At 38.9% G+C, this 13,382-nt stretch overlaps 1 protein-coding gene across 1 annotated transcript; it reads left to right on the top strand.

The window, feature by feature from the left end:
- Nucleotides 1-211: 211 nt before the first annotated feature.
- LOC139451808 (proteoglycan 4-like) lies at nucleotides 212-5,737 on the top strand. Its single transcript, XM_071233110.1, has 3 exons — nucleotides 212-217; nucleotides 4,570-5,052; nucleotides 5,318-5,737. Exons 1-3 carry the CDS (start codon nucleotides 212-214, stop codon nucleotides 5,735-5,737), a joined length of 909 nt encoding a protein of 302 aa, XP_071089211.1.
- Nucleotides 5,738-13,382: the final 7,645 nt, after the last annotated feature.

The raw sequence follows: 13,382 nt of genomic DNA, 5'->3' as shown, positions 1-13,382 counted from the left end.
TGTCGAGTGTACAGAGAGGTATATCAAATTTATCCCCTTTCTGAATTGTCATGGATACGATGTTTGCATTAATGCATTTTAAACAAAAACATCTTCAAACAGATGGCAACTGTGCTGAGCCTGCAAGCAGTAAACGATCGAGTTGCATATGTTCTATAGAAGAGTCTCAGCACAATTGCTGCTGCAAAACAGAAAATAATTATTTTTAAAAATGCAGGTGAGTGAGTGAGTATGGTTTTACGCCGATTTTTTTCACTAGAAATGTTCTTCACACCGATGTATGTATGTGGCGGTCGAACCAGCGTCTTCGTCGTACAAAAACAATTTAAAATGTTGTTGATGTTAACACATGAAAATATTTACACCAATCACCTATACATAGTCAATACATTTTCTGCTTGTGTACCTTTCAGTTAAGCAAAGATATATTTTTTAAAGCAATCGACTCTTCAAACAAAGTATGAGTACAAAGTTGAAATAAATTTAAGACATCGTATTTCGAATCAATAACCCAATGATTAACGTGGGTGTCGGCAAAAGAGTTAATCCCCCCTCCTATATCGATTACAAAGCACATGTTTCTTTGCGCATGTCAAAAATAAAAATTGCACGTCTCTTTCCAATTTCCCAGACAAAATGGAATTTAGTCTGGCCTTAAAACAAGCAGTAGTCTGAAATCGTAATGATTAAATTGTTCTCTAATAGACCATTAGCGATTCCTGCAAATGTCACTACCGTTGGGTTTTAATGAAAATATTTGATCGAGTTTTAAACATGATTATGATTATGTTTAAAAAAAATTAAACTATAATTTTCGTCCATCCAAATAATTTGTTTCTTTAAACGCAAATAGCATTTCTCGGTGGGTGTTAATTGATGGGAGTACCATTTGCTTTGAATTATTCATATAGCATCATTTACGTGTTTTGTTTTGATGTTGTATTTGTTCAGTTGTACTCATATGTTGCCATACTATGCAGATGTTAGTTTAAAGCAACAACAGTCACTGCTGACAGACAGACTGACAAACGGGTACTAATTATGAAGATGCTAAAGTAATTGCATTACGATGTGCAATACACAGGCTGATGTTAATTACAACAGATACTCAAAACAACCAAATGTTTTCCAATATGCATAGAAGATCAATTTAACATGACACCACCATAGCACACAAAATGTCATCGAAAATTCCCTGCAATTAAAACAGTATTTCATTTAAAATGAAAACGCCTTTTAACTCCAAAACAAGGTTCTTAATATAAGCCCTCTTGGTCGTTTATTCATAGAATGTTCATTAGAAAAAATCGCCAGCTCGACTGTTAATCAAAGACATTTCAGATTCATTGTCTTCCTTTGATGGAAGTGAAGGTAGTCGGGACCAACTCGCAGACTAGAAGACTTTTCTAAGCAGCACACGCCAGCGCAGTGAAAGATGGATTCGATCTCGTGCAATTAGATCTGCCTTGGTTTTAGGTTACCAATTAAGCAGCGTGGCAGACACATCGCGATTTTTGATTTAATGCTGGAAATATGAAGACTTTCACTTCTGTCCGGTAACTGACTGACCTATGTGAATCGCAGCGATTGCCGATTATTGATCAGGAGGAGATCGATAACCTTGATAATAGATCTACATAGGAGAATATAGGATGACCAGTTTACTGGTGGGGTTGCGACTCCGCAGCGAGATGAGTAGTATGCGATTGAGCCTGCAGCAGCTGATGACAGTGTTAACCGTGGCGATATCCTCCACCACCAGTGTGTGCTCGGTGTCCGTCTGCCACGAGGAAGCTTGTATCAAGCACACATTCTCTACAACTGTTATCAATTGAGCGTTTTAGACAAGTCATGGCGTTTACGTTTTTCAGAGACTTCTGAAATTTCCGTTATTCAATATCCACAAATAATCTTCAATTTCAAGGCAAAACATGGACAACACCAGACACATTTTAAAGTTCAACCATACACAGAAGAAATACGCATACAATTACACGTTTAAGTTAAAAATATTTGCCAGTGAAAGGTATTATGTTAATATATAGAGAGCTGATACGGCAACAGAACAACACGAGAAAAGACACTTAAATTGATAGTGTCCTCATTGAATGGAATAAAAACTGTACTACTTGGCATTAAATGCTAGCTATGAACTATTCATTCATTGTGTAGAGATTGACTTTCCGTGTGACATTAAGTGGTCAGGATATGGGATACATTAATGGAAGATAGTATGTCCTTATTAATTGTTTTGGAAATTCAGGGAAATATCGTCTATCAAAAATATTTGATGGGTCATAACCGATCGCTTAGAAAGAATTCAGGATTAACAGTAAAATATATTCTTTTTTCATTGACTGTAGGTATTTTGTGTAAGTCCAGATTAACCAGGTTACACTGTAACGATATAATTATTAAACCTTGTGACTTAATATAAATATATTTTGAGGAAAATCAGAAGAATAATCTGTGCATTCATTTATGAAATCGGTTGTGAGCGAGTTTGATTTAACGACCAAGGTAATAAGAGTCAAGCAGTAGGGACACCTTGCTTGCAAGATAGGGCGTTATTCATCTGAGACTGTCGCGACCAGTACCAATCTCTCTTTTATGCAATTTCATTCCAAATTAAATTACAAAAGGACAGAGCCGGACTCTCCCATGAAATGTAGAGTTTCCGGACCGGAAACTTATGACACTCGACATTTTATACTCCTCCTTTAAGCCCCGGTTTCAAAGGACAGGCAAATCCGTGTAAGATCTCAATTAAGCAATATTAATAATGATGTAGATTGAAGGAGAATATCTTCATTAGAAGCCTTTGTGGGATTTATACCCTGGGGTGAAATTGCAAGAATTTTGGTCAGTGATCTTTCAGCTGATGTTGTCCCGCTGACGGCTATGGAAGGGCTGGCGTCTTTTAGTGCTCTGCAGAGAGCTTTTAACGCAATTTGCGAGTCGTAGAGTCATTAAACACCCTGTACCCTGCTTCCGAACAGGAAACGTCCGCCATCAATACACGGAGCAACACATGGTTGATTGGCGTTTTAGATTTCCTACTGCACGATTCCTTGGCGTTAGCAAATGCCGGAGAAAAACATCAATACGTGGAAGCCGTTGCTCTCTCAGACGACTGGAGGGCTTTTAAAGAGGCATTCAAACAAAATGAAGTGATGCTATAAGCGACCTTTGCTCGGTGAATAATGATCGTCTGCTCTCACCAGAAGTCATTAGCAGCCGTCGCGCATGCGCAACGAAGCCCGTAACGACTTCCTCGCGCTTAATGAAGACCAGTGTTTCGCCTCGCGGACCACGATTGGCGCTGACTTGGTTGACACTGTTAATTTTGGCGAGCCAACACTTCGCGATGCTGTCGTTAATGGCTAGCTATTAGCTGCCTCTGAACCTAAAGCTCCCGTGAGACGACAAAGCATCATGGGAATGGCCCTCGTGTTTTCTTCAATTTCGCACAATTTCCCGCCACTTTCCCCAATATAACCAACGCGAGCCTTTCCGCGCTAACCTTTAATAGGTTTGTCGCATTTGCCATTTTCCTCCAACAAATAATGATGAATAGCGAGCGATGCGACGTTTTATCTCATTAGTCAAGTTGATAAAAGGGTGGTGATAGTTTCATGCGATAGCGCCGCTAACTACCGCCTCCTTAGCGGCACAGTTAAGTGGATTGCAGAAGAGCGATCTAAACGCCCAGACGAAATTTTTCACGTGAATGTTTTTTGTTGACCTGGAAATGCTAGACGAGTTCCTCAGACATAATGGGACAGAACCAAATGATTAGAAACTTCGCTTCAGTATTGCTTTTCCAGTATTGAATTACAACAGAGGACCGGGGACGTATTTATTGTACTTCTCAATAAAATATAGGCAAGAGTTTATCAACGCCTTTGCTGTTACAAAAGACATACACTCCGAGCTGTATATACTGGAAGTGACTGTTTACGTCTGGAGCCCATTTCGTAAATGAGAACCGTGAACGGGTAACCACATAACTTATACTTACAGATTGATTAAAGTCGTAAAAGGGAGATCAAGAATACCACACCGCAAGAGAGAGATACTTTAATAAAGCGAGAGCTCGAGACTACTACAAAGGAAGAGATCGAGAATACTACAAAGGAAGAGATGGAGAATACTTCAAAGCAAGAGATCGGGAACACTACAAAGCGAGAGATCGAGAATACAACAAAGCAAGAGCTCGGGAATACAACAAAGTGAGAGATTGAGAATACTTCAAAGCAAGAGCTCGGGAACACTACAAAGCGAGAGATCGAGAATACAACAAAGCAAGAGCTCGGGAATACAGCAAAGTGAGAGATTGAGAATACTTCAAAGCAAGAGCTCGGGAACACTACAAAGCGAGAGATCGAGAATACAACAAAGCAAGAGCTCGGGAATACAACAAAGCGAGAGATCGAGAATACTACAAAGGAAGAGATCGAGAATACTACAAAGGAAGAGATGGAGAATACTACAAAGCGAGAGATCGAGAATACAACAAAGGAAGAGCTCGGGAATACAACAAAGTGAGAGATTGAGAATACTACAAAGGAAGAGATCGAGAATACTACAAAGCAAGAGATCGAGAATACTACAAAGGAAGAGATCGAGAATACTACAAAGCAAGAGATCGAGAACACTACAAAGCGAGAGATTGAGAATACTACAAAGGAAGAGATCGAGAATACTACAAAGCAAGAGATCGAGAATACTACAAAGGAAGAGATCGAGAATACTACAAAGCAAGAGATCGAGAATACTACAAAGGAAGAGATCGAGAATACCACAAAGCGAGAGATCGAGAAGACTATAAAGCGAGAGATCGAGAATACTACAAAGGAAGAGATCGAGAATACTACAAAGCAAGAGCTCGAGAACACTACAAAGCGAGAGATCGAGAATACTACCAAGGAAGAGATCGAGAATAGTTCAAAGGAAGAGCTCGAGAACACTACAAAGCGAGAGATCAAGAATACTACAAAGGAAGAGATCGAGAATGCTGCAAAGGAACTGATCGAACATACTACGAAGCAAGCGAGAGATCGAGAATAGTTCGAAGAAAGATCTCGAGAACACTACAAAGCGAGAGATCAAGAATACTACAAAGCGAGAGATCGAGAATGCTACAAAGCGAGAGATCGAGAATAGTTCAAAGCAAGAGCTCGAGAACACTACAAAGCGAGAGATCAAGAATAGTTCAAAGCGAGAGATCGAGAACACTACAAAGCGAGAGATCGAGAATAGTTCAAAGCAAGAGCTCGAGAACACTACAAAGTGAGAGATCGAGAATACTACAAAGGAAGAGCTCGAGAATACTACAAAGGAAGAGATCGAGAATGCTGCAAAGGAACTGATCGAGAATACTTCAAAGCGAGAGATCGAGAATACTACAAAGCGAGAGATCGAGAATACTACAAAGCGAGAGATCGATAATAGTTCGAAGCAAGAGCTCGAGAACACTACAAAGCGAGAGATCGAGAACACTACAAAGCGAGAGATCGAGAATAGTTCAAAGGAAGAGCTCGAGAATACTACAAAGGAAGAGATTGAGAATGCTGCCAAGGAACTGATCGAGAATACTACAAAGGAAGAGATCGAGAAAACTACAAAGGAAGAGAACGAGAATACTATAAAGGGAGAGCTCGAGAATATTACAAAGGAAGGGATCAAGAATACTACAAACGAGGAGCTCGAGAATACTACAGAGCGAGATATTTAGTTAAATATTTTTTTAGTTTCACCTATCTTTAAGAGCTTAAGAACGTGATTATAAACATGTATAGACACTTTACTCTCCGTTGAAATTTGCATATTTGCACTCGGCAGTGAAATTGCACTCTGGGTAAACATGGTAGTCCAGTAGTCTTATAACGATGCCTGTATTCGACAGCCAGTTAGAGATGTTGTCAAGTGTTCTTGGCTGTCAAGTAATAATGTTTGCAATAAGTGTACTCGATAGTCGAGTAGTAATATCATGTAGCTATGTATGTACCCGATACCATTGCTTGAAGTACATACCCGTACATATACTTTTTAAAATATTTGACAGTCAAATTAAGCCTGTATTATTTTACACTTCAGAAAAATAGGGCTATTCAAAAATTGTAGCAATTGAAAAATTTCAGATTAAATTTTGTAAATTTACTATTGGAATTGGAAGTCATGTTACAAATGTTGCTGCCCTTGGCGAATGTGGTAGATATGGATTATTTATTGATTATCACAAGAGATGTATTAAATATTGGTTGAAATTGTTATTTTTACCCAGTTATAGATACCCTAAGCAATGTTATTTAATGCAGAAATCTTTAGATGAAGTTAATCGCAATACATGGGTAACTTGTGTCAAAAGATAATTATTCATTTATGGATTTGGCCACGTGTGGATTTCGCAGGAAGTTGGTAATGGGGCCCTCTTTATTAATGCATTTATTCAAAGGTTAAAAGACTGTAACCAACAGGACTGGTATTGTAAAGTTTGTGAAATACGTAAATTATCAATGTATGAGGAATATAAGTCATTGCTAACAGTTGAAAAGTATCTCTGTGAAATCACAAGCCGTCATTATAGACATATGTTTTGTTTGTTAAGAGTTGGCGAGTTGCCATTGATGGTAAATGTAGGTAGAAGATGCGGTATAGAGTACTGAAATAGGCAGTGCAGATTTTGTAATTTACAGGAAATTGAAGATGAGTTTCATTTTATGCTTGTCTGCCCATGTTACATATATTTAAGAAATAAGTATTTACCTATTTATTACTCTTCCAATCCTACTTTATTTAAATATATTACACTATTATCTTGTAACCGCACTAGTATTGTAACTAATTGTGTTAAGTATATACTGGAAGCACTTGCGAGTTGTAATATCATGTAGCTATGTATGTACCCGAACTTACAATAATGTTGTAGCATTGTGAGTTATCTACAGTCAAGTTTCAATGTAGCTATGTATGTACTCGATAGCCCAGTGTTAATGTAGCTATGTATGTACTCGATAGCCCAGTGTTAATGTAGCTATGTATGTTCTCGATAGCCCAGTGTTAATGGAGCTATGCATATTCACCGTAATCCAGCAGTAAACATTGTGTGTACTCAATAGTCCAGTAGTGATGTAGATTTGTACTCAATAGTCCAGTAGTGATGTAGATTTGTACTCAATAGTCCAGTAGTGATGTGGATTTGTACTCAATAGTCCAGTAGTGATGTAGATGTGTACTCAATAGTCCAGTAGTGATGTAGATGTGTACTCAATAGTCCAGTAGTGATGTAGATGTGTACTCAATAGTCCAGTAGTGATGTAGATGTGTACTCAATAGTCCAGTAGTGATGTAGATGTGTACTCAATAGTCCAGTAGTGATGTAGATTTGTGCTCAGTAGTCCAGTAGTGATGTAGATTTGTACTCAATAGTCCAGTGGTGATGTAGCTTTGTTCTCAATAGTCCAGTAGTGATGTAGATTTGTACTCAATAGTCCAGTAGTGATGTAGATTTGTACTCAATAGTTCAGTAGTGATGTAGATTTGTACTCAATAGTCCAGTAGTGATGTAGCTTTGTTCTCAATAGTCCAGTAGTGATGTAGATTTGTACCCAATAGTCCAGTAGTGATGTAGATTTGTACTCAATAGCCAAGTAGGGATGTAGCTTTGTTCTCAATAGTCCAGTAGTGATGTACATTTGTACTCAATAGTCCAGTAGTGATGTACATTTGTACTCAATAGTCCAGTAGTGATGTACATTTGTACTCAATAGTCCAGTAGTGATGTAGATTTGTACTCAATAGTCCAGTAGTGATGTAGCTTTGTTCTCAGTAGTCCAGTAGTGATGTAGATTTGTACTCAATAGTCCAGTAGTGATGTAGATTTGTACTCAATAGTCCAGTAGTGATGTAGATTTGTACTCAATAGCCAAGTAGGGATGTAGCTTTGTTCTCAATAGTCCAGTAGTGATGTACATTTGTACTCAATAGTCCAGTAGTGATGTACATTTGTACTCAATAGTCCAGTAGTGATGTACATTTGTACTCAATAGTCCAGTAGTGATGTAGATTTGTACTCAATAGTCCAGTAGTGATGTAGCTTTGTTCTCAGTAGTCCAGTAGTGATGTAGATTTGTACTCAATAGTCCAGTAGTGATGTAGATTTGTACTCAATAGTCCAGTAGTGATGTAGCTTGGTTCTCAATATTCCAGTAGTGATGTAGATTTGTTCTCAATAGTCCAGTAGTGATGTAGCTTGTTTCTCAATAGTCCAGTAGTAATCAAACTTTGTGTGTACTCAACAGTCCAGTAGTGATGTAGATGTATACTCAATAGTCCAGTAGTGATGTACCTCTATGCACTTCTCAGTTGTACAGTAGTGATGTAGCTATGTACTGCTCAATAGTCCTGTAGTTATGTAGCAATATGTACTACACAATATTCCAAAAGTGATGTAGTTATGTGTATTCAATAGTCCAGTAGTGATTTAGCCACATGTACTTTTCAATACGCCAGTAGTGATGTAGCTGTGCATGCAATAGTCCAGTAGTAATCTAGCTATGTGTACTACTGAATAGCCCAGTAGTGATGTAGCTATATGTACTACTCAATAGTCCAGTAGTGATGTAGCTGTGTACTCAATAGTCCAGTAATGATGCAGCTATATATACTACTCAATAGTCCAATAGGAATAAAGCTATGTGTACTACTCAATAATCCAATTGTGTTGTAGCTATATGTTCTAATCCATAGTCCCGTAGTGATGTAACGATATGTTCTACTCAATAGTGCAGTAGTGTTGTAGCTATATGTACTACTCATTAGTCCCGTAGTAATGTAGCTATGCGTACTACTCAATAGTCCTGAAAAGAAGACTAAGAAGTCCTCGGCAATTATTCAGACCATTTAATAGCAGTTAGTTCATCATCAAAGGCAAGGCATGGCAGTTTGTCAACACACGCACACGGACAGCACGTGGTTACATAAAAAAGTATGAACCGGGTGCATTCAACTGTCGAACCGAAACGGAATGGCAGACAAACGAAATCACACCGGACGACATGTACACAGCATCAGCAATAGGCAAACAGCTTTACTGTTCTTACTTTTATCAAACCGCATTCATTCATTACTTTATGACAAGTCCAGTAGTGATGTAGCTATGTGTACTACTCAATACTCCCGTAGTAATGTAGCTATATGTACTACTCAATAGTCCAGTAGTGATGTAACGATATGTACTACTCAATACTCTCGTAGTAATGTAGCTATATGTACTACTCGATAGTCCAGTAGTGATGTAGCTATATGTACTACTCACAAGTCTAGTAGTGATGTAGCTATGTGTAGTACTCAGTAGTCCAGTAGTGATGTAGCTAAATGTACTACTCAAATATCCCGTAGTAATATAGCTATATATACTACTCAATAGTCCAGTAGTGGTATAGCTATGTCTGCTACTCAGTAGTCAAGTAGTGCTGCAGCTATATGTACTACTCAGTAATCCAGTGGTGTTGTAGCTATATGTTCTAATCAATAGTCCCGTAGTGATGTAGCTATATGTACTACTCAATAGTCCAGTAGTGATGTAGCTATAGATACTACTCAATAGTCTAGTAGTGATGTAGCTATATGTACTACTCGATAGTCCAGTAGTGATGTAGCTATATGTACTACTCAATAGTCCAGTAGTGATATAGCTATGTCTACTACTCAATACTCCCGTAGCAATGTAGCTATATGTACTACTCAATAGTCCAGTAGTGATGTAATGATATGTACTACTCAATAGTCCAGTAGTGATGTAGCTATATGTACTACTCAATAGACCAGTAGTGATGTAGCTATATGTACTACTCAATAGTCTAGTAGTGATGTAGCTATATGTATTACTCACTAGTCCAGTAGTGATGTAGCTATATGTACTACTCAATAGTCTAGTAGTGATGTAGCTATATGTACTACTCGATAGTCCAGTAGTGATGTAGCTATATGTACTACTCAATAGTCCAGTAGTGATGTAGCTATATATACCACTCACTAGTCCAGTAGTGATGTAGTTATATGTACTACTCAATAGTCCAGTAGTGATGTAGCTATATGTACTACTCAATAGTCCAGTAGTGATGTAGCTATATGTACAACTCAGTAGTCCAGTAGTGATGTAGCTAAATGTACTACTCAGTAGCCCAGTAGTGATGTAGCTATATGTACAACTCAGTAGTCCAGTAGTGATGTAGCTAAATGTACTACTCAATAGTCCAGTAGTGATGTAGCTATATGTACAACTCAATAGTCCAGTAGTGATGTAGCTATATGTACAACTCAGTAGTCCAGTAGTGATGTAGCTATATGTACAACTCAGTAGTCCAGTAGTGATGTAGCTAAATGTACTACTCAGTAGCCCAGTAGTGATGCAACGATATGTACAACTCAGTAGTCCAGTAGTGATGTAGCTATATGTACAACTCAATAGTCCAGTAGTGATGTAGCTATATGTACAACTCAGTAGTCCAGTAGTGATGTAGCTATATGTACAACTCAGTAGTCCAGTAGTGATGTAGCTATATGTACAACTCAATAGTCCAGTAGTGATGTAGCTATATGTACAACTCAGTAGCCCAGTAGTGATGCAACGATATGTACTACTCAGTAGCCCAGTAGTGATGTAACGATATGTACTACTCAGTAGTTCAGTAATGACGTAGCTGTGTGCTTAATAGTCCAGTAATGATGTAACTATATGTACTACTCAATAGTCCAGTACTAATGTAACTATATGTAATACTCAATAGTCCAGTAGTGATGTAGCTATATGTACTACTCAGTAGTCCAGTAGTGTTGTAACTATATGTACTACTCACTAGTCCGGTAGTGATGTAGCTATATGTATTAGTAAATAGTCCCGTAGTGATGTAACTATATGTACTACTCACTAGCCCAGTAGTGATGCTGCTATATGTACTACTCAATAGTCCAGTAGTGATGTAACTATATGTGCTACTCAATAGTCCACTAGTGATGTCGCTGTGTGTATTTTCGGCAATCCCGTAGTGATGTAGCTGTGTGTGCTCTCAATAGTCCAGTAGTAATATGGCTATTTGACTCGATAGTCCAGTTGTGATAAATCTATGTGTTGTCAATCAGTGATGTGTCGATGTGTACTGTAGATCAGTGATGTGTCGATGTGTACTGTAGTTCAGTGATGTGTCGATGTGTACTGTAGTCCAGTGATGTGGCGATGTGTACTGTAGTCCAGTGATGTGGCGATGTGTACTGTAGTTCAGTGATGAAGCAATAGGTACTGTAGTCCAGTGATGAAGCGATAAGTACTGTAGTCCTGTGATGTGGTTATGTGTACTGTAGTTCAGTGATGTGGCGATGTGTACTGTAGTCCAGTGATGTGGCGATGTGTACTGTAGTTCAGTGATGTAGCGATGTGTACTGTAGTCCAGTGATGTGGCTATGTGTACTGTAGTCCAGTGATGAAGCGAGGTGTACTGTAGTCCAGCGATGTGTCGATGTGTACTGTAGTTCAGCGATGTGTCGATGTGTACTGTAGTCCAGTGATGTGGCGATGTGTACTGTAGTTCAGTGATGTGGCGATGTGTACTGTAGTTCAGTGATGTGGCGATGTGTACTGTAGTCCAGTGATGTGGCGATTTGTACTGTAGATCAGTGATGTAGCGATGTGTACTGTAGTCCAGTGATGAAGCGATGTGTACTGTAGTCCAGTGATGAAGCGATGTGTACTGTAGTCCAGTGATGTGGCGATGTGTACTGTAGTTCAGTGATGAAGCGATAGGTACTGTAGTTCAGTGATGTGGCGATAGGTACTGTAGTTCAGTGATGTGGCGATGTGTACTGTAGTCCAGTGATGTGGCGATGTGTACTGTAGTTCAGTGATGAAGCGAGGTGTACTGTAGTCCAGTGATGTGGCGATGTGTACTGTAGTTCAGTGATGAAGCGATAGGTACTGTAGTCCAGTGATGAGTATCTACGAAGCCCTTTGTTGAACTCTCACCTCGAAGTGAAAGGGATATTGTCCAACCCGCAACTGAGATATGCCATTCTATTGTCAAACACACGAGTAATAACTGAGGAGGATCATGACCTCATAATGAAATAGAGGTCCAGTATTATGATTTTCTTGTCGGTAATTATGACAACGCGGTATCCAATCGAACACTGGATGATATAATAAGTCCAATCTTTATCCGGGTGCTATCTATTGAAGATGCATGACTTTCCATTGAGACATATCATGTTATAATCATGTTCTCCTCAGTGATGCTGGAAGCAAGGTGCACAGCGAAATACGCCTCAAGTTTTCTTGAGCATGTCAGACCTAAATACTAGTATACGTTCTCCGTTGTGTCATGATGTAGATATACTACAGGTATACTTGTATACTGGTATACGTGTTGAATTCAATCAGAAATGTTTTTGCAATCTCGAAATTGACATTCCATTATGTTCATTTTCTATACAATGAACGGTCATCTTGATATCCGCCTATGTCAAATAATGGGTAGGTTCCTGGATAAGATAATCCCACCAGATATAAACGTTATCCGTTGGGGTCGTATACAGACAAATATGCTATTACTACTTTCAGTAGTTTTGCAAACAAACATGGCCCTGTAACTGTCTAGCGTCTAATTAACCACCAGTGCCTAATTTTACAATTTGGGCAAATTTGGAGATATATAGTTGCGAAACTATTTATAGAGGACGCAAGCGGGATCGAGACCTATGCGACTTTGGGTCATTTCTACATTCTAAAACAGTTTGATTTGGCCAAAATATGTCAGCCTTGTTTCATTTAGTGACTGCGTAGACATCTGATTGCATTTTGTACCATTACGACACGCTAGGCAAACAATTTACAACCACTTGTACATACACGTAGCAGTTAACAACCACTTGTACATACACGTTGCAGTTTACAACCACTTGTGCATACACGTTGCAGTTTACAACACAGCTGTTTACAACTACTTTGTACACATACATTCAGTAAAGCTTAACAACATCGTACTAAGCACATCATCATCACTGCGATTCCTCTGATTAAAACCACTTTGTACGCAGCTATTCACAAACACTTCACACACAGATGTTCAAACAAACGTACACTGGTAACGGTGTTTGACGCGTAGTGTAGAGGTACACTCTCTATTAACATGGAGAAAGAAGTTTAGCTTTAGGTTGTACAGATTAGAGGTAAAGTGAGTGAGTGAGTTGTGTTTTACGCCACAAATAGCAATATTCCAGCATTATGAAGACGGGGACACCAGAAATGGGCTTGGCATGTGGGTATGTGGGGAATGGAGTCGGGGCGTGATGCGTGACAGGCGAGCGCTGTAACCACTAGGCTACCT

This window comes from Haliotis cracherodii, unplaced genomic scaffold (assembly GCF_022045235.1).
Source record: "Haliotis cracherodii isolate W230 unplaced genomic scaffold, xgHalCrac1.p SCAF_9, whole genome shotgun sequence".
NCBI classification, from domain to species: domain Eukaryota; kingdom Metazoa; phylum Mollusca; class Gastropoda; order Lepetellida; family Haliotidae; genus Haliotis; species Haliotis cracherodii.
The sequence above is the reverse complement of the archived record's forward strand: the minus strand, read 5'-3'. Positions and strand labels throughout refer to the sequence as shown.